Consider the following 25,731-nt stretch of genomic DNA (forward strand, 5'->3'; position numbering starts at 1 on the left):
AAAAGTTAATTACTGGAAGTTAACTAAGACATTGCCTTTGGACTTTGCTAATGCCCTCCTAGGGAGTGCCCCTTCAGCATTTCATCTTGGAAAAAGTGTTATGTATATTAAAAAAAAATATGTCCACAGTTAGCTGGGACACCCTGTATGTCTTTGGAATAGCAGATTACAGAAGAGTGACTTGTCCTAGGTTGGAGTGAAGCGCATTAGCGGATGTTTTTTTTTCGTCCTTCCCTCGTGAGTGTACAGTATTAGTACTTTGTTTTTCCCCTGCACGGGGTATTCTCCTTTTCGCCCCCTAGAAGAGTATTCCCGTTGTAAATGTCGACGACGCTTTGCGAGCTTGAAAAGTGTTTAGCAGGGTAGAGAAAAACCGGTCTGAAGTTTAATGTGTCCTCTGTAAATTGCTGGGGACAGAAAACGTGTGAAACGTGTTTGGAACATCCACACTCTTAACTTTTAACGGTGGTTGTGTGCTTAGTATATATGGCTGTGTGAATTGAAAGGTCTTATACGAGTAACGTTTGCGCCCGCTGTCAGGCACACAGAGTACTTTGGACTTTTGCAGAGATTTATGGAAGATAATAAAATGTTATTTCCTGAACCAGTACTGCGTCTTGTAACGTTATTTGTTTTTCTTCTAATTATATAATTATTTACTTTCTGTGCATGTTTTACATTGTGAAGAGAAATCACTATGCCAAAATGTGATTGGTCCCATGACCACCAATCTAGCCATCAATAGTCTCCCCTGAAAGCATTTAAACTTAATTACGCTCAACTTTTTTTGGACACTTTAGGAGTTAGGTCCTCGCCGAGAGGAGACTCACTATTTGATTTCAGTTTTCAATTATCGTTCATTTTCATTTTCAATTCCATTTCACCGCAGCTGCCACCAGCAATGGGGTACAATGTCACCCCTGGCGTTGAAACTCTACAATCGCCAACGTCAAATGAAGTTGGTGTTAAGTTGTTAAAATTGTTGTTATCCTTTACACGGGGTGTTCAGAGGAAGATCCAAGGAAGCTTGTCGGGGTGGGGGGATATGTGATGGGGTGGTCTGATGCATTTTCATTTCATATGAGGCTCCACGGTGTTCTTTGAGCTTCATTTACTGATTTGCTCGTTGCAAAACCTAAAGCATCTGGGACGCTTTCATAGATGTATTGTACTGTATATTAATCAACTTAATTTTCGGAAATCAGAAGACCCAGGTTCGATTCCTGGCGTCAGCGCCTCTTTTCCCTGAGTTGTTGCATTCATTCAATGCAGGTTCACTTCAGTGCAAAGAACTGTTTCAAGAATAGTTCAAATGCCGGGAATAGTCATATTTATTGCGTAAAATACACACTGGCACACGCAACATTTAAAACACATTAAAATGACGTTTCGGAATCCGTTCTGATTCCATCATCAGAATGGCATGCGAGCGTCTGATCTCATAAGATAAGATACGCCACGAATCATCATCGCGAAACATCGCGAAGCGCAGGCACGAAACGGTACATCTCATCCCAGCGCATGCTGAAGAAGAAGCAAGAAGCTTCCTGACACATCGCCTGCTCTCTGGCAAACGCACGTGCTGTTTCTAGACTTTTCGGCGCGACGCTTAAATGCTTGTGCGCTCCAAGCTGGAGCATTCATTCTTTGGACTCAGCTGTGTTCAGAGAGCTATCACTCTTGTGTTTTGCTACCAAGTAGTCTAATAAACCGTTCGCTGTTTATTCGACGACTCGCCGACCCATTTTGCTTCGTGACATTTCTGGTGGAGGTGCGGGGCATCCCTTGTCCAACGGCCTGGAAGACCAACTGCGACAAAGCAGAAGACAGCTTGGTCTGCCTGCAGAATTCGATCCACTAGAACCCCCTAAACGCAAGAAGATGATGAGTGCGGAGACCAGTACCCAAGTGGCGCAACCTGTTGCCACGCCCATAGCTCCTGCACGGTCGCCGAAGACATTCAGCGGGGAGTATTACGACGACGTGGACGATTGGGTCGACCACTACGAGCGGATCGCCAAGTTCAACAACTAGAATGACGACCAGAAGCTCGTCAACGTCTATTTCTCCCTGGAAGGCACCGCGAAGACATGGTTCGAGAACCGGGAGACTTCGCTCACGTCATGGGACGTCTTCAAAAGCAAACTCCGCGAGGCGTTCGCTTTTCAACAACGAGCTGATCGCGCTGAACATCTGATCCAGAGACGGATCCAGCTTCCAAACGAAAGCGTTACAGGCTTCGTCGAAGATGTGTTGCGGCTCTTCCGGCGGGCTGACCCCAAAGCATCCGAGGAGAAGAAGGTTCAGCGACTCATGAGGGGCGTAAAAGAAGAAATTTTTCGCGCCCTGTCCCGGGATCCACCCGCCACGACCGACGCTTTTCTGGACGAAGCCGTCCGCATTGAGAGGAACCTGCTCTCTCGCGCTACCGTCGACCAACGACACCAGGGCTACGAGGCTTTCTCCACGACCGCTGGCCTTGACGTCGGTTCGCTCAGACAGCTGATTCGAGAGGTGTTACGCGAAGAAATACGAGCTCTCCTCTGTCCTGAGAAGGCTCAAGACCATTTGTCTTCGATCGGTGCGATTATCAAGGACGAGGTTCAGCAGGCAATCCAGACATCGTCAACCACTAACCCCGACGCCGAAGTACCGACACCAACCTACGCCGCCGCTCTGAGACAGGTGCCACCTACTCGTCCGTCGTACTACGGATACCGTTGGACGCCTCCTCGGCCTGTCCAAACTACTCCGAGCGTCCCGCCACACTCTCAGCCGTTTCGCAAAACGGACGTTTGGCGGACTCCCGACTTCAGACCGCTCTGCTACCACTGCGGAGAAGCGTACCACGTCTATCGCCGATGTCCCTACCGACGCCTTGGCTTTCCCGGTTTTTCACCCGACGCCCCCCTCCCCCAGCGCGGTAGTCGACTATCTACGGCAGCAGAATGCTTCTGCTGGCTCGCGACGCGACCTGTCCCCGAGCGTCCCCCACCGCAGCAGGTCGCCCGGAAGAGCACGTTCACCGTCACCGGCAAGACGACCTGTGTGGCGCAGCCCTAACCGGGAAAACTGAAGACTGCAGCTCCGGGAGGTGAAGCTGCGGACCGACGACAAGTTACAATTCCTCCAACTCGACGAACAGCAACGCAGCACCAACACGACGCTCGAAAAATTACCAATAACCTGAAAATACTCATCGACGGCCATGAGATGATTGCGTTAATCGATACCGGAGCCGACGACTCTGTTATAAGTGGGAGGTTGGCTAAGAAGCTTCGCAAGGTGTAAACGCAGTGGGATGAGCCTGACATCGGCACTGCTGGTGGACACGTCGTAACACCGACTGGCCGATGCACGGCTGTCATACAAGTGCGTGACATCCAGTACGTAGTCAGCTTTGCCGTCTCGCCGAACTGCCCACGGGATGTAATACTCGGAATGGACTTTCTAGTCGAAAACGAAGCAATCATCGACTTCACAAATGGAGTTATCTCTTTTAAAACGCCGGAAACAGCAGAAGACAAGTGGTGGGCACGAATAACCCCGGAGAAACGCGCAAACACGGACGTAACCGCCGTGACGACTCAGCACGTCAACCTGCCTCCCTTGTCGTCAGTCCTTGTGACCGCTACGTGCGACAGAGCACCGACTGGCTATTTATTGGCTGAAGGCAACACGCAACTTCTCCTCGAACGAGGAATTGTAATAGCAAGAGGAATTGTGCCCGTAAGAAACGGAATATTCGAACTCCTGGTCACAAATTTTCGCCCGGAGCCACAACACCTGGCGAACGGCACGAAGATAGCTGTCATCGTAGACCAATACTCCACGACGGATGTTTGCCTAATCGACACTGCTCGCATCGCGGTCACCACGGAACACGAGGACGGACATTTCGACGTAAACCCTCCAACTCAATACAACTCAAAAGCAAACCCTTCTCCAGATGCTCAACGATTTCAGTGACTGCTTCGCTGCATCGTCGAAAGTAAGACAAACGCCCATTGCGAAGCACCGCATCATCGTCTACGAAAAGGCCCGTCCAATTCACCGCATGCCGTACCGGGTCTCCTGCAAAGAGCGAGAAACGATCCGAACGCAAGCAGAAGAGATGCTAAGACATGACATCATCCAGCCGTCGACCAGTCCGTGGGCATCGCCGGTGGTACTAGTGAAGAAGAAGGACGGAACACTCAGGTTCTGCGACGACTACCGGAAACTCAATGAGATAACGAAGAAGGACGTCTACCCGTTACCGCGCATCGACGACACGCTCGATCGCCTTCAAAACGCAAAATTTTTCTCTTCCATGGACCTCAAGACAGGGTACTGGCAAATTGAAGTCGACGAACGGGAGCGTGAGAAGACTGCCTTCGTCACTCCGGATGAACTTTTCGAATTCAAGGTTATGCCTTTCGGCCTTTGCACAGCACCAGCGACGTTCCAGCGTGTTATGGATACAGTTCTCGCCGGGTTGAAGTGGCAAACCTGCCTGGTGTACCTCGATGATGTTGTCGTCTTCGCAAGGACATTCGAACAACACACATTCGACATTCGACATTCAACAACGACAAGGACATTCGAAAAACATGCTGAACGGCTAAAGCAAGTCCTCGAGGCTATCAGAACTGCAGGACTGACGTTGAAGCCTCAGAAGTGTCGATTCGGATACGAGGAACTCAGATTTCTCGGCCATCTCGTGAGCAGCGACGGCGTACGCACCGACCCAGAGAAGACGGCGGCCATCGCAAATTACCCTTTTCCTTCTAACGCGAAAGACGTTCGAAGCTTTCTTGGCCTTTGCGCCTACTACCGACGGTTCATTCCGAACTTTTCAAGAATTGCGTCACCCCTGAATTCCCTCACGAAGGACGGATCCATGTTTATCTGGAGTGAAGCCCAGCAACAGGCGTTTGATGAATTGAAGACTCGTCTACAGACCGCACCCGTGCTTGCCCACTTCGATCCAAACGCTGAAACAGAAATACACACCGACGCAAGCAACGATGGTCTAGGAGCCGTGCTGGTTCAACTTGAAGACGGCGTCGAACGTGTCATCGCGTACGCAAGCAGAACGCTAACCAAGGCCGAGAAGAACTATTCGACGACCGAAAAAGAGTGCCTTGCACTCATATGGGCCATCACAAAGTTGCGTCCCTACCTGTACGGACGGCCGTTCAAGGTGGTAACAGACCACCACTCTCTGTGCTGGCTGGCTGGTTTAAGGGACCCCTCAGGACGCCTAACAAGATGGAGTCTCCGATTACAGGAGTATGACGTAACCGTCACTTACAAGTCAGGAAGAAAACACAACGACGCTGACTGCCTGTCCCGAGCACCACTCCAGCGACACGACAACAGCCTCGAAGACGACGACGCCTTCCTCGGTCTAATGAGCGCGACTACCATGTCTACCAAGCACTACAACGACCCCGAATTGAAGACACTCGTCGACTATCTGCAGGGCCGCGCCGACAATGTCCTCCCATCTTCAGAAGATCACTCCCAAGTTTCTCCCTACGTAACAGTGTCCTCTACAAAGAAAACCACGCACCACAAGGCGCTACGTGGCTTCTGGTTCTGCCTAGGGACATGCGCATCGAGATTCTTGAATGCTGCCACGACGAACCGTCATCAGGTCATTTTGGATACAGCCGGACACTGGCCCGTATAAGGGAAAAGTACTACTGGCCAAAACTGGCCAAGACCGTACACCACTACGTAAGGACGTGCCGGGAATGCCAACGACGAAAAACGCCGCCGGTACGACCTTCAGCCAATCGCACCGCCGTCGGCGCCGTTCGAGCAGATTGGGATGTACTCGGGTCCTTCCCACGCTCGTCTTCCGGAAATCGTTGGATAATCGTTGCCACCGACTACCTGACACGCTATGCTGAGACTAAGGCACTTCCACAGGGCACAGCAACAGCAGTGGCGAAGTTCTTCATCGAGAACATCGTACTACGGCACGGAGCTCCGACCGCCTTAATCACCGATAGGGGAAAGGCTAACACAAGAAATCCTTCGACTCAGCCACACCGCTCACCGGAGGACAACGGCGTACCATCCGCAGACGAACGAGCTCACCGAACGCCTAAACAAAACCCTTGCCGACGTGATTTCGATGTACGTCGACGTCGAGCACAAGACATGGGACAAAATACTGCCTTACGTCCCGTTCGCCTATAACACGGCTGTCCAGGAAACAACGGGATTCACACCGTTCCGCCTTGCACACGGCCATGACGCATCCACTATGCGGGACGCGATGCTGCCCCAGGAACCCAGTGACGTGGAAAACGACGCTCTGGACTTCACACAGCAAGCAGAAGAAGCCCGCCAGCTGGCCAGACTACGCATTGGTCAACAACAACGCGTCGATGAAAGAAGATACAATTTGCGCCGACGAGACGTACGCTTCAGTCCAGGCGACGTGGTATGGGTTTGGACGCCGATTCGACGACGAGGCCTGAGCGAGAAGCTACTGAAGCGGTACTTCGGTCCCTACAAAGTACTTCGACGTATTGGAGACCTGGATTACGAAGTGGTACCTGAGGGCAGCGTTCCCTCTCGACGACTCCCGAGGACTGAAATAGTTCACGTCGTTCGACTCAAGCCGTACTACAGCAGGTAGCGCTGAAGACTGGCTGGAAGGAGACAACATGAAAAAAAAAAAAAAAGAAGGAGAAGAAACGGCATCGAGACGATGCCACGTCTACGGAGGGGGTAATGCCACGAATCAGCATCGCGAAGCTTCCAGGGCAGGCACGAAACGGTACATCTCATCCCGGCGCATGCTGAAGAAGAAGAAAGAAGCTTCCAGACACATCGCCTGCTCTCTGGCAAACGCACGTGCTGTTTCTAGACTTTTCGGCGCGACGCTTAAATGCTTGTGCGCTCCAAACTGGAGCATTCATTCTTTGGACTCAGTTTTGTTCAGAGAGCTATCACTCTTGTGTTTTGCTACCAAGTAGTCTAATAAACCGTTCGCTGTTTATTCGACGACTCGCCGACCCATTTCGCTTCGTGACAATATCTTACCCAGGGAAGACCGTTGGTGCGTACGCAAACAATTCGAATCCTGCTACATCAAACAAACACAGGGAGCCATCAACAAACACCCCGAGCCACTGCCTGATTGCTACGACCCCTTTGTACTTCAGTGGGTCTGAAGCGTGCGAAACGTAATTTTAAAACGTTTTATGTCCTGTGTGTGCCAGTGCGTATTTTACATAATAAACTGCGTTCTATATTTATCTGGGATGACCTGGAGGTCTTTTTCTCTGATTCCAAAGCCAGTGTAGATTAGAGAGACAACGACAGCCGTAATAGTGTGGTGTTCAAAGGACAAGGCTTATGACGGAACCGCTATTTGGCAGGAAACCGCAAGGGGTCTTCTTGGTTGGAGCACGACTCGCAGTAGTATCGCTGAACCTGTTTGGGCTCATGCAGATAGGACAGGGGTCGTGATTCCCTCTCGTGGCGCCTGGGCCTTCGTTCCTTTACAAGGCGATGGAGCGTGCATCGGTCGACCATGGAAGTCATAAGGAATGGCGTCTGCGGGTACATGTCGTAGCGTAGTGTCATATGTCATTCGTGTGCTGTCACACGACATCTTTTAGTGACACACAGTGAAAGTGCGATTTAGTGAGTTCCCCAAACTCGCTTCTCTTCGGCTGACCGAGTGTGTAGCCTCGACGGCAGGCTTTGTGGTACAGGTAAAAAATATTGAGAAAAAGCGACGGGTCACGACACCACAATATTTTTAAACGAATCTTTTCAACGGCGTTTAGTACAGCGTGACATTCTGCCGAAAAAAAAAACATGTCGTTACTCCCGTTAACAGCCCGTGACAACTTTCGCGGTCTCGGCGATTCACCGGTGGCCATTTTTGTTGTGGCAAATGTTTGAGGCCAGTTATTTAATGTTGTAAGAAGATTTGCAGGAGGTGTTTCTAAATTGAATAAAAACATTCTGAGGAAGGTATCGTGACGCACGCCTAAATTTTTTCCGCCATTTATTCTGATATCATAATTGCCATCATTGCTTAAGTGACACTTAAAGTAGCACAGAAGTCATTTTTAACGCCCAGTTTTCTTCCTATAAAACTGTTAAGTACGCCAGTAAGATGCACCATGCGAAGTAATTTACACCGCAGAGTCATAATTATCGCGGAAATTGAATTTAAAATACGCCGCAAAAAAAGACCGTGCGCAACGGTGGTGAAGAGCAGTACCAGCCTGTGATCTGCCTGGAACCTCGCCCTGACGCTATAAGGAGAACGCTCGCTGATTGGCCTAGAGAAATGTCGTCTGCTTCTCCGCTGTCGTCGGCTACTCGGCCGTTCGGGGTTCTGATAAAGCCTTTCTCCTTGCTCGGTAATGCTTCGGCCACTCCTTCTATCCCCAATTCTCCGGGAGAACTGGCAAAACAGGTTTACGGCGGCAAAGGAACAAGGCGCTGACCCCCACTGACCGGCGAACCAGAATGAGTTCTCCTTATACCGTCATCGGTGACGTGACATCATACCTCCTCATCCTCGTTATAGCTGGAGTGGCGAGTTAAGGGTGAACGCGCGGAGCTATGTCTATGTGAGTTTTGCACACATTAAAAAATTGCAAATTGCATACATCAAAACCTTTCGCGCTTTTCGGTATAATGATACCCACACTTTCATCACATGTCTTAATCTGAAATTTTTTTGGATGGCCCTCTGTACTCCTTTAAGCCGCGTACAAAGCACGTAGTGAAAGTGGCATTCGCTTGGTTGAAGTGCTCTTCACGAAAATGACACTAAATTATCCTATGCGACGGGGATAAAAAAGTTCACTGGCGATTTAGCGGTAAATGCGAGAGAAATGTGTTAGCATTAACCGCTTTCTCCGGTCCATAATTGACTTCCGGGGATCTACTTCCGGTTTAAACCCAACTTCCGGTTGTCCACAACCCGTCTACACTTGACTTCCGGTATGCATTTCCAGTCCAACTCAACTTCCCGTCTAACCTGACTTCCGGTTGTCCACCTCCATTCAATGCTTGATTCCCGGTTTGACCCCTTCAATTACTATATATGTAAGTTCATATAATTAACATTTAATTAGCCTCAGGTACCCTTTAATTGCCTTGGGCAACCGCAGGTTACCTGAGGTAGTCTTGAATTCTCTCAATTACCTTTAATTACGTTTACTTGCCATAATTGCTCTAAGTCCCCCTTTAAGTGACGTTAATTCCTTTTAATTACATTTAGTTACCTCGGGCATAACATGCGGTTACCTTTGGTATTCTTTAATTTCATTTCATATATGTCTTAATTACGTATATCATTACCTTTAAACTCAACTTTCTTGTTTCAATTGCTTTTAATTAGCGCAATTACCCTTACACTTAATTACCTTCGACAGATTCAGTTTCAAATCATTTACATTTACCTCCATACCTACGTACCTCCATTTACATTTACCCTCTAATATCCCCTTTGCATGTCCACTTATACCGCTGTCTCGGTGAGGCTTCACCATCTCATACACACACGCACACACATACATACAGCTTTTTTCCATTTTGACACTCCTAATGCTAACCCATTAATATTCGGAGAGAGTGTTAAAACGCAAGCAAGCTCGTGTAACGACGGTCGATGGTGTCATCATTTTCGTGTTTTTGTCCCTACCACCGGCTCAAGCTAAAGGAAATGATACCGTCGACTTATATTTCTTATTTATTGTCGCCGCAAGATCAAACGAAGGTTGTACGTTTCAGTGGGGGTTTAATTTAGTTCACTTCCTTCACCAGTTGGGACCAAAGATTATCCTAAAAAGGGCAGGTCCCCGTCTCCTTTCAATCTCAAAACTGGGTTGCAGTTTCGGACGTTCGGGCTGGGTGGGTTTCTCGCTTTGTTTTCTCTCGGCGTTTATGAAGGTCATCACCTCCTGAGAGCAGCGCTGCAGCTCACCCACCTCTTTGCACAGCTTATCAACAGCATCACGGTTGTCCTTCTGTAGCGTTGACCGGTCGGCCACGTGTGGGATAATACAGTCGTTGACGTCCACGCAGAGCGTATTCATCTCCTCCCCAATTCTCGCGAGAGACTTTCTTGCTTCATCGTTGGAAACTGTATTAATATTGAGTCGGTCTTCCAGAGCGCACAGCTTCACGGCTAAGGACTCCAGAGATCTGGTTATGTTTCGCCCGATGTCATACACATCGGCGCTCATTGGGCGGATTACAGACACGGACGATTCACTCTGACACTGGTGCTCCGCGATATGGCTCTCGATGTCACGACGAAGCACTTTGGCAGTGCATCCGTTGCACGTGACGGCGTGAAAATCACATTCGCGTAACAGGTGACGCTTTGCTAGCGCTACGGGACCAACGAAGTCGCAACCCAGCGTGGAATTACAGCAGAGCACATTAAATTTGTCCACCTGACTGGGCTGGAGAGACAATCTTCCAACGTTGCATTCCTGGACCGTTTCATCACCCAACGGGCACCGCCCGGTGGTTTCCAGGATCTTTTGATAACAGAGTTGGCACACAGCGTGGGAACAGTCCAGCAGATGGGTCAGCTCCGGAATCACGTTGCACAACGAGCACGACCTTACGGAGGGTAAATTAACAAACTGCATGGGGCGCCAGTCCAAGGCGTCAGAGAATCCAGCCAAGAAGCTTTAGGCTGCCATTCTACTCATATGGAGGAAGGAAACGCAAGGAGCGGCCAATGTATATGTAAAAAGGAGTACAAAGTCCCATATAAGGCATTGCGTAATGCGTGAAAGTGCACGCTGATGTACGCTGATGTCAGCGCAATAACGTGTAGCCTAGCCTGTCCGCCGTTGCTGACGTGTCTTGGAACATCATGGAACGCGGAGATTTTTGTTTGTCTGTTTATGTCATTATTTCCTCCACGGTTTGTGCGGTGAACGGTACCAGTAGTCGGGGACCGTGTTGTGGCAAGTGTCTTATGCGCTGATTTAATCCTTGGTGGACATAGATGGGGCATGAAGATTCAATGTGAAATCAGACGGTCAATTCGTTATATGTGTATAAGCGGATTATTTCTCGTTCAGTGAATTAGGAGTCTTGCAGGGAAGCAGCCTTCGCGACAATGTGTACTACCAATTGTGGTGCGAAGATCGCACCCAGGGAATAAGGAGCCAGTTCAAGGAATTCGTCTAATGGATGTCAATGAGAGGTGGAAATACTATGGAATTACTATGGAATTGAGAAATGCTGATTTCGAATTGATTTGATGAGAAACTCTACAATACAAGGAATGCGAAGCCAATTGAATGATGCATAATGTAAAAAACCCCCGAGACTAGGGAACACGGAGGGACAGACACAACACGATTTGAGACTTCGTGTTGTGTCTGTCCCTTCGTGTTCCCTAGTCTCGGGGTTTTTACAATATGCATCATCTTCACCAGCTCGCTTGCTTCCTACCCATTTTTCCTAGCCATTTTTTCAATTGAATGAGTTGACCTAATGCGAACGAATGAGACACGATCAACCCCAACTGAAACTGAAGTAATGAGATGATACTTTTGGGGTGCCGTAGCACACGTTTCCCCATCCGCGCTCCAAGATAGTTCGCCTAATTTCACATGTTTTTGAATATCTCCTGAGAGGTAGAGGCGCCGTGGTAAGTGCGTATCGCGTCTCCCAGCTGAAGCTATTGTTTTTCCATCATTGCATGCAAGATTGCACTGCACGAAAGTGGAAGCGTTTCCGGCAACCGCCAGCGGAATAATTATTATCTTATGAAACGTCGAACTGTGAGGATGACGGACGCGCATCTGTATAGCAGTTCACGCTGTGTCTTTACAATTTTTTGTTTTAATATGTTAGTGGACATGTACGGCGTGCCTGTTCTTTGTACGCGTTTACCCGTGCAGGCATTATGAGGAGCGCTGATGGAAAGAGAGCAAGATGAACCCAAACGGAACAAAACTTCCCGCGGTGTTCCTGGGGATATCCATCCCAGGAAATTCTGATCTCCCTGGAAGACAGACATTTTCCACACGAGCGTCCCCCACATATCCGAGAGGTCACGGTTTGGACTTCCCACAAACATCCGTCGTTTGTCCTCAAAGGAAGTTACACGGAGATGTCAGGACGTTGCACAGACTTAGTTGCGTTCGCGCTCAGGTCCCGAATTTTCTCATTATTATCGATACTGCTTGATTGGGCTGCTGCGTAAGTGGACAAATTCTTACACTGGCCTGTAGGCGTTTATTTCTGCCATTTTGTTTCAGCTTCGGCCACTGCATCTTTCTTTGTTGCTCCTCTTTGTTTGTTTCTCGTATGTCCGTTACGGACAATGAGCACGAAGTTTTAAAAAGTAAAGACTCACACACATAAGCTCTTAATACCGTGATGATAACTTAGAAAGGCAGTGGCATAGCCTTTTGTGTGGGAAAGCTTTATTCAGTTGGCGGCGTCTTTCCAAAGTGGAGACTAATACTATATACTGCTTGTCTCACAAGCTTCCACAAATTCGGGAGTCCTGTTCGCCTGCGAGTCAAACTAAAGAGTGGGGTGTTTAAGTTTAATGCGATTGCGCATACCAATAACACAGGACTGAAGAACTGCTTGGCGTATTAACTCACTATGCCGATAACGTCTGCGTTTCTTACTGCTTTTGATTTTATTCATTCAGTTGGTTCATCGAAAGTCGAACTCACGCCGCGACAGATCTTGCCATGTTCCTCCTCTCCTGCGGTAATGCTCCATGTAACGTGCCGTCAGGAACCCTGTTGGGACAATTCTTCAAAGGGCCGTTACGGTACCTACTGCGGATGTACGGCTAGGGACGTCATCCATGTAGCTCCCAGAGATGTCCACTTGACACCCCTTTCAGGAAATGGACGTTGGGATCTATTTGAGACGTCCAGAGGAGATAGTGTTCTGTCTGCGTAAGCCAGCACCCAAGTCTCCTTGTTCACTGTCGACAGTGTCACATAATCATCCGAACTCTCCGATCCCGCCATTTTCACTTCTGTCCCCTTCCACACGAATTCGCGAATTTATAAGACCGCGAAATTAAGCACTTATACAGTATATCCCTTTTTATGTTTTTCGTCAACATCAACATCAGTACCCCTCCTTCTGCTTCGTCTTTGTTCAACTATGGTTCGTGGTCAATACACCATTTCTGCTTACGCGTATGCGCATGCGCAACAGCCAAAAAACTCGCCCCCATCACAGTTTCCATATCAACAAACATGGCGGCGGCCGCCGTGTTTGTTGATATGGAAACTGTGATGGGAGCGAGTTGGCGAGGTTTTCTTCTCGCAATGCCTATGATGTGCCAACTGCCGAAACATGAAAGGCATAAATGTCGGTGTATGGTTCTTCTGTTTCCCACTGTAAAGGCATCACGCAATAAAGCGGGAGCTTTGCATTCACGCCGTTGGGCGCGTGAAGAAAGATGGTTTCGTGTGGATGACGAGGAACAACTCAAGTGTCACGCTCTCCGTCCCCATCATCTTTCTCTTTGCCTGTGTGTGCGCATGCGCTTCGAAGCTTTCGCAGTGCCCGTAATGTGTTGCGTGAAACTGTACGAGCGTCGCCATGATAGTTGGCATAAAAGCAACGCGTGTTATGAATATGCCTTAACAAGCTCTCGTGCAGTTTTTGGGGTGCATCACGTGCTGTGTGCTTCCACAGGATCAGGCTATACCATTGAAAACAAATATCATCCTGCTATATTAGCAAAAAATGCCAGCTTCGCCCACGTGGTGTTGATTTGCCATCATTGCTTCGTTGTCTTCTCATCATGTCGTCTCTTTCCGCCAGGAGCAACGCGTGGAAATGGTCCATTTTCCTATGGATATGTGTCACATCAAGAAAAGACGAAAAATGTCCAATGGTCTATCCTCGTGCTCTGTGCTCGCTTCCCGTCTGCGTTCTGACAGCAGCAATGCTTGCCCCTCTGCTCGCATTCGTCATCCTTAACCCGGACTTTCTCACCTCTGCGGCGATGACTGCTCTGCTTACAGACCATCTCATCCACACACCGAACCATAGCGAAGCCGTTAATGAGACTAGCATGGACCAATATCAAGGAGCGCTGTTAACCACCGTGCAGTTGGACATCAAGCAGGGACGTCCGTACATGGTCCTTCTCCTCAAGGATCCTGAAGACGTCCGGTGGACCACCGTCAACGCGCACGAGGAAAGGATAGCCAAACGTGACGTCGTCGCCAAGTACTCTCCTCTTGAGGACCATCCTCAATACGTCTACGATGAGGGCGACGTTAAGTCCTCCGGCCGGACTGTTGGTAAACTGCCGCGTGTCTTGCAAAGACTTGGAATGAAGTTGAAGGCGTTACGGACAAGCCTTGGCTTTCAAAAACCTATGGTGACAAGAATATTATCTGTATCTGCAGATTCCCTGACGGCTGTACCGAGAAGGGTGAAACGGCACAAAGAAACCTCCGCGGGCGATGACGTAAGTTAACGACGTCACAATTTTAGGCACGCTTCCTGGTAACTTAGTCTGTATCGCATGGGCGATGAAGAATTGTAGTACGCTGGACACAGTTCCCCGACAACACCGACTATCCTCTGGATGTACGAATGTCCTAACGGTTTCGTATGTCAGGTGGATATATGATGGATATCCGTAGGACGTATTAATCCGTTGCGACATTATTCGTACATCCAGAGGACAGTCGGTGTTGTTGGGGTTGAGCACCGCATCACCAATAGGACTGTCGGGTCCGTCATCACCGATTCCGAAACTATAGAACCCTTTTACTTCCCGTTCATCACAGAAAACGAACTCGAAAGTCCGACGCGAATTAGTGAGGTAGCTTTTATGCAATTTGAGGTTATGAATGGCAGAGGCAGACGTCGGATATTGAGTGTACATGATGAGTTTTCGTCTCTGGAAATCGAAGAAAACGTCACACGGAAAAATCGAATGAGGGAACGCCCTCTGGCGAACGATGGGAGGGCGGGCGTCTGTATATTGCCGAGAGTCTGTGGCCATCTCACGGAATGCCATTCCAAGGCTCTCATACAGCCGGGAACATAACACCATATTCCATGGTTGCGACAGAGTTCGCACACTGATAAGTGAAAGTCGGCGCATTTATCGGCATACTGTTGTGCGAACGAAAAGCAAACAAGCATGGAAGACAATCGCCTGCGCTGCGCCAGCACCACCTAGATAACAAAGCTTGCGCGCTCGCTCGTCAACGTGACGTAACATTTAAGAGTCAACCAATCCGGGTCGTGTTTTGAACGGCCGCAGCCAATCACGAATAGCAGATGAGCTGCAATCATTTGCTGGTTCCGGAATTCGCAGAACGGTGTATCACTATAGCAGACGAATTCCGGCTCGGGGTAATTCCGACCCGAAGAGGGAGAGGAGGCAATGCGCAGGCTTTCTCTGTCTAGGTGGTGTTGGCTGCGAGCCACTGGTGTGCCTTGCTTAGGTCACAATGATGTCATGCACGCTGGAGCTTCCATGGCTGCTGAGGCAGCACGAATCTTTAAAACTCGTTCTTTTAACATGTTTCGCTGTTTTCAAGAGAAACATGGCGAACTAGACTGTGAAACGTTGCAAAACATTATCGCATCGGTCCCGTAGATGTCTCCGAATCCCGAACACAATCTTCTTTTGATATTACTGCCTGGACTCTGTCCACGTGTCCCCGTCCGACGGCTCCACACCTGGCAGGGAGACATTGTACATTTCGCGGCCCCCATGTGGCCTGGTTTTTAGAGTTCTGGTCCCCAATTTTTAGAGTTGTGGGCCGACTTGAGGACCGCAACACACGTCTTCAAATTGTGCTCGAAAACTCGGCTCTCCTAAGACAGCACATGCTGTGGTATGATTCAAGCACACCAGCTCCTAATACTTAATATGACCTTCGTAGCATCGCCAGCACCTTTTAGACCCTATTTCGTATTGCGAATGATAATAATAATTGGGTGTTTACGTCGCGAGACAGCTGAGGTGTTGTGAATGAAAAAGCGGCACATAGCGGCAAACAATGGTTTGCGACATTTCGAAATATCCTGACCCTTCAATGTCGTTCGCAGAGCCACTCCCAAGCACATGGCCTATTCGCGGACAGCGGCAGACCCCAAGGTACCTTCGACGCTTACAGAGGAAACCTAACAAGAGACGGCGTCATACCTCACTTCTTGACCGACGCACCGAACCAACTGATCAACGTCGACTACGGCTACGGCCGCAAAATCCGAATGGGCAATTTTTTCGTAGCTCAACGACTCTGGCTGGAACCCTTGAACGTTTCTTTCCCCATGGAAGAAGGGAACCTGTACACACTCCTTCTTACTGACATCACCTTCATGTTCTGGCAGTATTGGCTGGTGGTGAACATCGTCACCGAGGACGTGTACTCTGGCGACGAACTGATCCTCTACAGCGGTCCCTTTCCAACCTCTGGACGCCCACACACTCTGGTCTTCCTCCTCTACTCTCAGGGGACTCGAGTCATCGACATTGCACAGTTCAAGACGGAAACGGGCTACGACCTGGCCACCAGAGACCCCAGAGTGTTTGCGCAAGAGTGGAATCTGGGCGAACCAATCGCGATCAATTATTTCTTGACGGACGCCGTGCGGGATGACGTCAGGGCAATGTTGATAAACCACAGCGAAGATAAGAAGAGGAAGAAAAGGCAGGAAGAAATTTTGAAACGGAGGAAGACCAAGGAACCTTTGCTGGAGGCCAAAGGAGACACAGAAGCTGAGCTGAAGCAGCCGGAAGAAGCTAATGGCGGCCATATTCTTAAATTGTGGTGGCCGATGTTGCTGATGTGTTTTATAGATGAATATTGGATGTGTGCTTGTGTGTTCTTCACGCATACCATGGTGTACTATGGTGCGTTACGGTGACCGAGCCTGGAGGACCCTGTTACCATTCGTGTTTACATAATAGGCTACGGTCTATCATACGTGACGAAATGTTTCCCCCCTTGTTACATGTGCACCCAGGTGTGTCTCAAGGATCAGCAATAGGACCATTAGTGTTTCTCACTAATGCATAAAAATGGTGTTACTGAGAAAATAAAGCCGCTAACATAGGACTTTTTGCGGATGACTTTTCATTAAGTGGATTTTCTTGGCAGAAATATCCTAATGCTGTAACACAATGCTGTGAGACGTGGCTAAAGGTCAAAAGTAATGAGCAAAATGCGTTAGCATAACAGTCATGACTTCATTATGTGGGGTCCGTTTTCTTCACACGTTTTGGCACGAAGTACCTGTTCGCTTTGTAGCGAATATTTTCGATGGGACAACTGTAAGGTTGCAGTGTAAGGTACGTGCATTGATCCTGCCACGGAAACATCGGCACGACTGGTCCAAACACCGCTGACTTAGATTTATTAGCAGGATAATTGGTAGATAGCCATTATTGGTTTAGGAGACACCACAACAGAAAGAGTTTACTCTCAACTGGCGAATTTAATACAAGGAAACCAAAACATCTGAACTCAAGATATGATGACGTCAACAGCAATGACAGGAGGTTTAGCAACTCAAACGGCGATATCACGATCTGTGCGACTCTCAGTTAGATAATCAAATTCCGCAGAAGACAAGGCGGGGAGCTGACTCATTCGGCACCATGCTGAAAAACATTGAAGTTCCCTTTGGCAGCCTAAACCAGTAATGTCACACCAACTACCACAACTTTGCACTGTGTTAAATGGCAATTCTGATTGACTTTTCCAATTATTTCGCGTTGAGAAGCTGTTAGCGATTAGCTTGAGACAAGTTGGCTGTCCCAGATGCTGTCACTGCGGTGCTCTAGAGGACCCGGAGCGCATTCTTCGTCATTTCTCCCATTACCAACCTTCTCGAAGCGCCATCCCTCATGGTCTCGTAGTCAGGCAGGCTCTCGTCCCCTTCTTCCTGTAAGAATTGTTTGGTCCCCGGCCGAATGCAGCCCACCAACGCTCTGCGATCAACGCTCTTTTGACCTTTTTGCACACATTAGGACTTGGATCCTTATTGCGAAGGAGCCCACCATTTCATTCCCTACATCACCACCAGCAATGGGGTAGGGTATCGCCTCTGGCGATAAAACCCCCACTCATCGTCTTAAAATAAAGTGGTGGTGGTTGTAATAAGTATCCTTGGTATAATGCTCAATCACGGTTGCCGCTGTGGGCCGCGTCTCCTACGACTGCACACAACGTGTAAAAAAAGGCGATTGACTAATCCTAGAAAAATGGAAAATCTGGCGGTCTGAGAAATGTTGATAGAAGCCGACGCCTCGAGCCGGGAGAAACCAGATACGTTCATCGAGTTCTTGAATCCTGTCCACAAGGTCCTATACGAACGGTTTGCGGACGTGACGGGGGACGGAAATACCACCACAGACCATTCGCCAATTCGCTAATCCACGCCAATTTTGGCAATTTGTCACACCGGAATCTCGAAATTCTAAGATTGTCTTGGAGGGTTTAAGCGGCCAATTATTACCTGATTCTGAAGCCGCAACGGTTCTGAACAGTTTTTTCTGCTCAGTATTTACCATTGAAGATATGTCTGCCATACCTCAGCTGCCGCCTCTTAACCATGAGCGCATGGCCTCAGTTACTGTCACATTCCAAGGCATATATTCCATGATTGACAGACTGAAAATATCGTCGTCCGGTGGTGACGACGGTATCAACGCTAAGATACTTAAAAGTACTAAAATGGTTTCATCACTGTTCTTGTGTGACATTTTCAACCAGTCTCTTCGGCTAGGTGTTGTTCCTGAAGACCAATTTACAAATCAGGAAGCAGATATACACCATCAAACTGTCGACCCATCTCGTTGACAAGTGTATCTGGAAAGCTCATGGAACACATTTTGTACTCATCTATCATTAATTTTCTTGAAAGCAACTCTTTGTTATCTAACACTCAACATGGTTTTCGCAAGGGACTAAGCTGTGAGACGCAGCTGTTACGGTTTACTCATGACATTCATCTTAACTTGGACAATAGGATACCGACAGACGCTGTTTTTATAGATTTTTCGAAAGCTTTCGATAAGGTCCCGCATTCACGTTTACTCCACAAGCTATCTCGACTAAACATTGATAACGCAGTTTCAGAATGGATTCGGCATTTTCTTCACTCACGGGTTCAGTACACAATTGCAAATAACACCTGTTCAAGCATTTCACCAGTAACATCCGGAGTACCGCAGGGATCCGTGCTTGGTCCGTTGCTCTTTCTGATCTACATCAACGACCTACCAAACTACATCAAGTCCAATATATGCCTGTATGCTGATGACTGTGTCATATATAGAACCATACATAATGAACATGATCGAGCCATATTACAAAACGACTTACATTCTTTTCATCGGTGGTGTTCCGACTGGCTAATGGAAGCTAACTACTCGAAATGTAAGTCGATGACTTTCACTCGGTCATGCCAACCTTCTAACTTAAATTACGTTTTGGGAACATCAGTACTAACGCAGGTAAATAACTATAAATACCTTGGACTTCACCTAACACCAGACCTATCATGGCGCACACACATCCGTGCTATCTCATCCAGTGCAAACAAATCCCTTGGCTACCTCAGGCGAAACATCCGTATGGCTTCACCACTTGTTAAAAAGCTTGCATACACAACAATAGTGAGACCCAAGCTCGAATACGCATCTGTAATATGGCACCCCTGGCAGGAAACACTAAGCACTGAATTGGAGTCTATTCAAAACCGCGCCATCAGGTTTATAATGAACAACTATAACCCGCACAGCAGTATCACAGATATGAGGCATACCCTCGAATTACCCACACTGAAACAAAGACGTATACATGGCAGCATAACATTCCTTCATAAACTTTTCCACAGCCCTCTTGACATAAAACACGACATGATATTGAAACCCTTCCGGTCTTCATCACGCATTAACAACCTGAAAAAATCTGTCCAATTCATGCTTCTACAACTTCGTTCCAAAACTCTTTTTTACCACGAACTATCGACCTCTGGAATAACCTGCCGAACAGCATAGTGACGATCACAGATAACACACGCTTTCAACAGTCTCTGACAGAACACCTGAAAGATTAACACTGAACTAACTTGTTAGATGTTTTCATTATCACTAGACTTACCTTGATAGTTGCAAAGTACGCTGTACATTAATGAGATGCATCATCATCGTAGTCATTTTTTCCTTTTTTTCTTTTTTGTAATTTGTTATTGTTATTATTATTGTTATTGTTATTATTATTGTTATTGTTATTATTATAACTTGTAACATTGTAATTAGCATTACTGTGTTTTGCTTTGCCTATGTCCCTTATGTAATGCCCTCGGGCCTTTAAGGGTTAAATAAATGAAATTCGCCTCCCACCCACAAACGGTTCCCGGGTGACATGAGGACGGAGCAGCGTCTTTTGGCTGTTTTTGTCTTCTGTCGGTAGGCTGTTTTACAGCTCTGACCGCTGAAGCAGAGGGGATTCGAAGGATCGCGTAATAAAAAGGAGGAATCGTGCACGGGTCTTCACGAAACAAGGGTTTTGCTACGAGTCAGTGTATCTCCAAATATGTTATTCACTAGAGCACAGCAACAGGCAAACTATGATTACGAGCTCTTAGTACGTGTCCGGACTTGAGATCTGACTGAACTGATACAGTAGTGCAGTTTGAGCTCTTGATTCCGCAACACGGCAAACCTTCTCCTACGCAAAGGCGTCAACCGCGAAATATCTGTTGTCATCGACTTTAACGGTTTCTTTATTTCACTGATGCGATGGTGTCCTGCATTGTGGAATTTATAGAATTGTATGCACCCCAAAGTGGAAAACGTCCATTTTTCTGTTGAACCACAGTACAGAAAGGTGAGAACACTTGTTCACGCAGACTAAAATATCCCGATAGTGTGTTGCTGGAGGCGAACCTATCCGCTCCCATCCCTCGTCCCGTGTGAATCAGTGTTGCCAGGTCACTTAGGCGGAAATTCAGGAAGTCGGCGCCAGAAAACTGTACTAAAAACAAGGGCAAACGCTCCACGGCGAACTAACTAGAGGGCTATATGATAAATAAGCACGAACTACCACGATATATAGGCGATAGGATAAGTAAAATATACGTGTAATTTGGTGTACACAGTATAAAAACGTGCTTGCAGACCGCCATTCGATCACGTACTCTCGCTCATACATATTCGCAGCTTCTATCAAGTCACAGTGAAGTTCTTGTCTCCGAACAGTCGCTTCGTGTGCAGCAGTCCAGTGATAGTTTCTGTCGAAAGATGTTCATGAGGTTCACCGAAGAAAATATTCGTTCCACGCAGGCGCTCCAATGCGGCAAGCAGAGGAGGTTTACAACAAAACTTCCTAACGACGGAAACATAAGCTCGTCGGAACTTGTCCTCACGTTTGATGCGTTACCGGGTGTCATGTGGCATATACTTCTGCAATGTTTTTGCTATGAATTGTTTTACTTGGGCAGCTGCTCGCTTTTTTAAAGGTGAATGCTTGCAGATGCCACATAACGCGTAGACCCCTCACTATGTCAAAAGTACATGATTTTCTCGCTCGTACGCGGACTACGATGCGACAGTGCCAGCAAACGTAAATTGGAGTTCGCTATGTAAAACCACGTTTTTTTCAGGCAAAAAAAAAATCAGTAGATTTAAGCGCGTTTTGATCTCTTTTTTCAGTATTTCAGTAGACCGACTCGAAGTCCAGTAGATCTACTGAAATTCCAGTAGACCTGGCAACACTGGTGTGAATGCTCGACAGGGACGTTGACTCCTGCGTCTAGGTGGCGTCACCAAGCCAAGCAGACTTATCCGGGGATTCGTCCCTGGTGTGAACCCGCCCTTAGGATCACGGAATAAAACAAGACAGGAGGCGAATCTTGTCCCTTCCCCACATCCCGATAAAGATAGCCGAGCACCTTCAGGGTGACAGAAGATGACACCACCACCATCTGTCCAGGCAGACCTCTTAGTGACTCTCCTTGCACGTGCACATTTGAGCAGACGATGGGCATACGGATGGGCAGCTGGTGCATTTCTCTGCGTTATGCACGCCCTAGTGGCGCAAGCTTTCCAGCTCACTTGATCGTAACCTCCGTCAGTATGCAAGAGATGGCTCATGCCACTTCCACCCTCTCTCTCCCGACAGAATATTTATCAGGCCATGCGCTGGTGCTGGCTGCTCCGAGCAGTTTCATCTCCAGTCTTACTTTACTCCGTGGTTGCCATCCACACAATTTACACATAGGCAGTTTTACCACGGCCAAAAGGACGTCCGATTCAGATACTTAAAAAAAAAAGGCACGTTTTTGGTGCGGTTTTTAAACAAGGAAGGACACGAAATCTGCTTCTTGGTTTGGGGCTTGGTGTGTTGACCGATGAAAGCATTCCCAGCTTTCGTGGACAGCGACGCCTTGCGCCCTCTCGCAACCGTTGAGTGAAACTTGCCGCCAAGACAATAGAAAAGTGTTGTAGTGGCTGTTCTATCCAAGGTATCGTAATATTCCCGAGGATACACGTTCATTTATTCTAAGCTTATACAAACGAAAAATATCCTTACACATGAAATACCTTTCGTTCCCCAGTCATCCCGCTTTTCGGACCGTGAATACATGGGGGGTATGGGGATTTTCACGCAGGAAACCATTTCATCGCTTAATATCTTTGGCAATGTATGATGCACTGTAATATCCCGTGGATATGCGTTGTAGGGTACCTCTAGATTCAACGTTTAGAAGAAGTGCCAGAGTCACTCAATCGTCTGCGGTTCCCTTGTACGGCAAACTTGGCCCAGATGCCAAAATTCGGAAACGGTCAAAGTGGCTTCTCCGCGTAGTAGCGGTGTGCAGCAGGGAAGTTACCTTTACGCGTCAGTTGAACTTTTCTCTGCTTATTTAGATTTAGTAACTGCTTTTGACCTCATTTCTTGAGTTAGACATAATTTTGAGAGCACGGTTGGTACATTATGCGCCCGCGGGTGGAACACGAATTTCGAACCGTTATCTCTTGTCATATAAAGTATTAAGATGTCGCTGTTCGATGAATTCATTTGTGTTAACGTATTTGAGAAAATTTTAGCAGTATACTTTTTGTTTATCGCCAATTGCCGTTCGGTCTGACAACACAACAGTGCATGTTCACGTAATTATATTGCACACACTGATAATAACTTCCAAAAGCATTCCCAGAAGTGCGGGACACAGCTTCTTAAAGTTGGCTTGACCGGCGTACTCGCTGCCCTCCACTGAAGCAATGCATCCCATCTGGTTTTGTTAGAATATCTGTTTAGCCTGAGCTTTTGAAAGAAATGCCCACACAAGAGAGTAGTGTATAGATTAACTCTGCAGCCAGGAAATAACGTCAAACAGGAAATGACGTCATCAAGGACGTATGACGTCACTCCAAGCCGCAGCCGCTCGGCCCTCATATCAGTGAGGTCAGTGGATAAGATAGTTAATCAGTGACGTCACATAGTTAATCTTAGTGATATGATATCAATGATAAAATTAAGTAACAATAATGACGTCATGGTGAAACACACTAGGAATCGAACTTGGGTCCTTTAGGTTGTCAGACGAGCACCTTAAGCCACTGGGCCACGGGCTCTACATGTTTACTTGCGTCGCTAATCAGAATAGAATCGTGTGGGGTGGAGAGGTTGTTTGATTTCTTTTACGCCAGGTGGCGTCATGGGGAATTGAGTTCGTTCATCTAGAGATGGCAGCACTTCCAGCAAATTTACCGCCGTTGAACAGATGGCGCTACCTGCGCCCCCAAATTTTAAATTTCGCGCCCATTTGACTTCGCTCTTGGTTTAAAAGAACTCCTCACGATCATGTTGTTTTCATTTTAGAAAAAGAAAAACAATGGCGAGCCAGTTCTATGTCAACTTACTGTCAAACGCCTCGAGTGATGTATTTCCTAGTAACACAATGAGCAAGTTCAGAGTTAAACTAGCTCAGCCAGTGCAATTAGATGGAAAGTGGGAGGTTGCTCTGGCGGAGGTGAATATCCCATTTGCAATTAATAATGTCACAGATATCGTTAATGGTATATCGGAGACTAGCCTCTTCGGTGGCGTAACCACAACAGAGCAAGTTAAGTTTCTTGCGGGAGAAAACATTATTGTACCTTTTCGTCAACTTCTAACGAAACACTTCAAAAACCAAGCCAAAATAATACGAGTCAGTGGTCGTTATGAAATACAACTTCCACTAAATACTGGTCTGGAATTAAGTTCAACTCTCTCTGCTAAGCTTGGCCTTCCTGAAAAGATTATCGGTTCTTCGGAATTGGATGAAGGCCAGCCAGTAAAAGTATTGAAATATCAGGTGGCCACTGAAGAGAAAGTCACCCTAATCACGTATCGTTCACGTACAGCCAAATACGAAGTTCCAGAAGGGTATTATGAGTCAGGGAAGGACCTCGCCGATGCGATAAATCACGCATATCGAGCAAACTTACACCTACCAGAAGATGCTCGTCTCATATGTTACAATCCCTATAATGGAGTTTGTCAACTGGAACGTCGCAATGAGGGTTACGTTACATTTCACCCATATTTAGCTCTGATGCTTGGATTTGGAAAACGAACAACCTTCTCCAGTTTCACAGTTGCTCAGCGTGATGTCTGCCTCTTCCCCCCAGCGCAAAATTACATTTTCGTTTACAGCGATATCATCGAAAGTGAAGCTGTAGGTGATATAACCGCACCCCTTCTTCGACTTCTCCCATTTAGACTGCAGAGTCGGAATGAGGTTATGTCCTACTCTTTCACAAATCTTTACTATAAATATGTGACTGTCAAGGAGCTGACTAGCATTCAAATCGAACTGGCAAACGAGATAGGTGATTTCATTCCCTTCATTGCTGGTTCTGGTCGTGTGGGAGTAACATTACATTTTCGAAAATGCATATAACTCAGACACCCTGTTGTATATCGCATTTCGGCAGCGGTAAACGGGATCAACCATTGCCACATTACTCAGCTCCTCTTTATCAAGTTGGATCTGGCTTTTTTTCTGAGTTGGTGCAGCGGTTTATACCTATACTGACTAAACAGGTAGCGCCCTATGTAGGTCGGAAACTTCTTGACACAGGACGTCACATAGCGGAGGAAGTGAAACAGGGAACAACGTTTGGAGAGGCACTAAGGAAAGGGGTTGGTCGCACCATCCATTCAACTCGTGACGAGTTGCTGCATAGACTCAGAGGGAAGGGTAGGAAACGTAATAAAAGGAAGGGCAACAGAATTGATCGATCAGTAAAACCAACGAAGAAACGAAGAAAGGTTGACTTTTTCACCTGAGGAAAAAAAGATGTCTACCATCGCCTTAGTACATAAAAATTCTTGCTTCTGCACAACAAATCAGTTGGACCTGTTTTCTGTTCCACCGACAAACTTTTCTCTGGAGAAGTCAGAATATGTGGAGTTTTTCCCCATTTCTGCACCTACCTCGAGCGGTGTGATTGAATATAATGTTCCAGGTCTCGGTGGCGGCTTCTTTGATCTCCAGTCGAGTTTCTTACACATTCAATGTAGAGTTGTGCGTAAAAATGGAGACGCAGCATTGACTACAACTGGCAGTACAACTGACAACGTTATTCCTGTACAAGCATTTGCATCTTCTCTCTTTCATCATGTCCACATTTATCTTAATTCGACTCTGGTATCTAATTTCGAACATTATGCCTATCGTTCTTACTTGGACATTGTTACAAATGCAAACAATGTT

At 47.3% G+C, this 25,731-nt stretch overlaps 1 protein-coding gene across 2 annotated transcripts; it reads left to right on the plus strand.

The window, feature by feature from the left end:
• Positions 1-13,939: 13,939 nt before the first annotated feature.
• LOC135376390 (uncharacterized) lies at positions 13,940-17,072 on the plus strand. Of its 2 annotated transcripts, XM_064608903.1 has the most exons (3): positions 13,940-14,288; positions 14,397-14,458; positions 16,060-17,072. In XM_064608903.1, exons 1-3 carry the CDS (start codon positions 13,988-13,990, stop codon positions 16,879-16,881), a joined length of 1,185 nt encoding a protein of 394 aa, XP_064464973.1. In that variant the 5' UTR covers positions 13,940-13,987; the 3' UTR covers positions 16,882-17,072. The 2 variants fall into 2 exon arrangements, with proteins under 2 accessions (XP_064464973.1, XP_064464966.1); XM_064608896.1 differs by having other exon boundaries at positions 13,940-14,458.
• Positions 17,073-25,731: the final 8,659 nt, after the last annotated feature.

The sequence above is a fragment of the Ornithodoros turicata genome, chromosome 1, assembly GCF_037126465.1.
Source record: "Ornithodoros turicata isolate Travis chromosome 1, ASM3712646v1, whole genome shotgun sequence".
In the NCBI taxonomy this organism is placed as follows: domain Eukaryota; kingdom Metazoa; phylum Arthropoda; class Arachnida; order Ixodida; family Argasidae; genus Ornithodoros; species Ornithodoros turicata.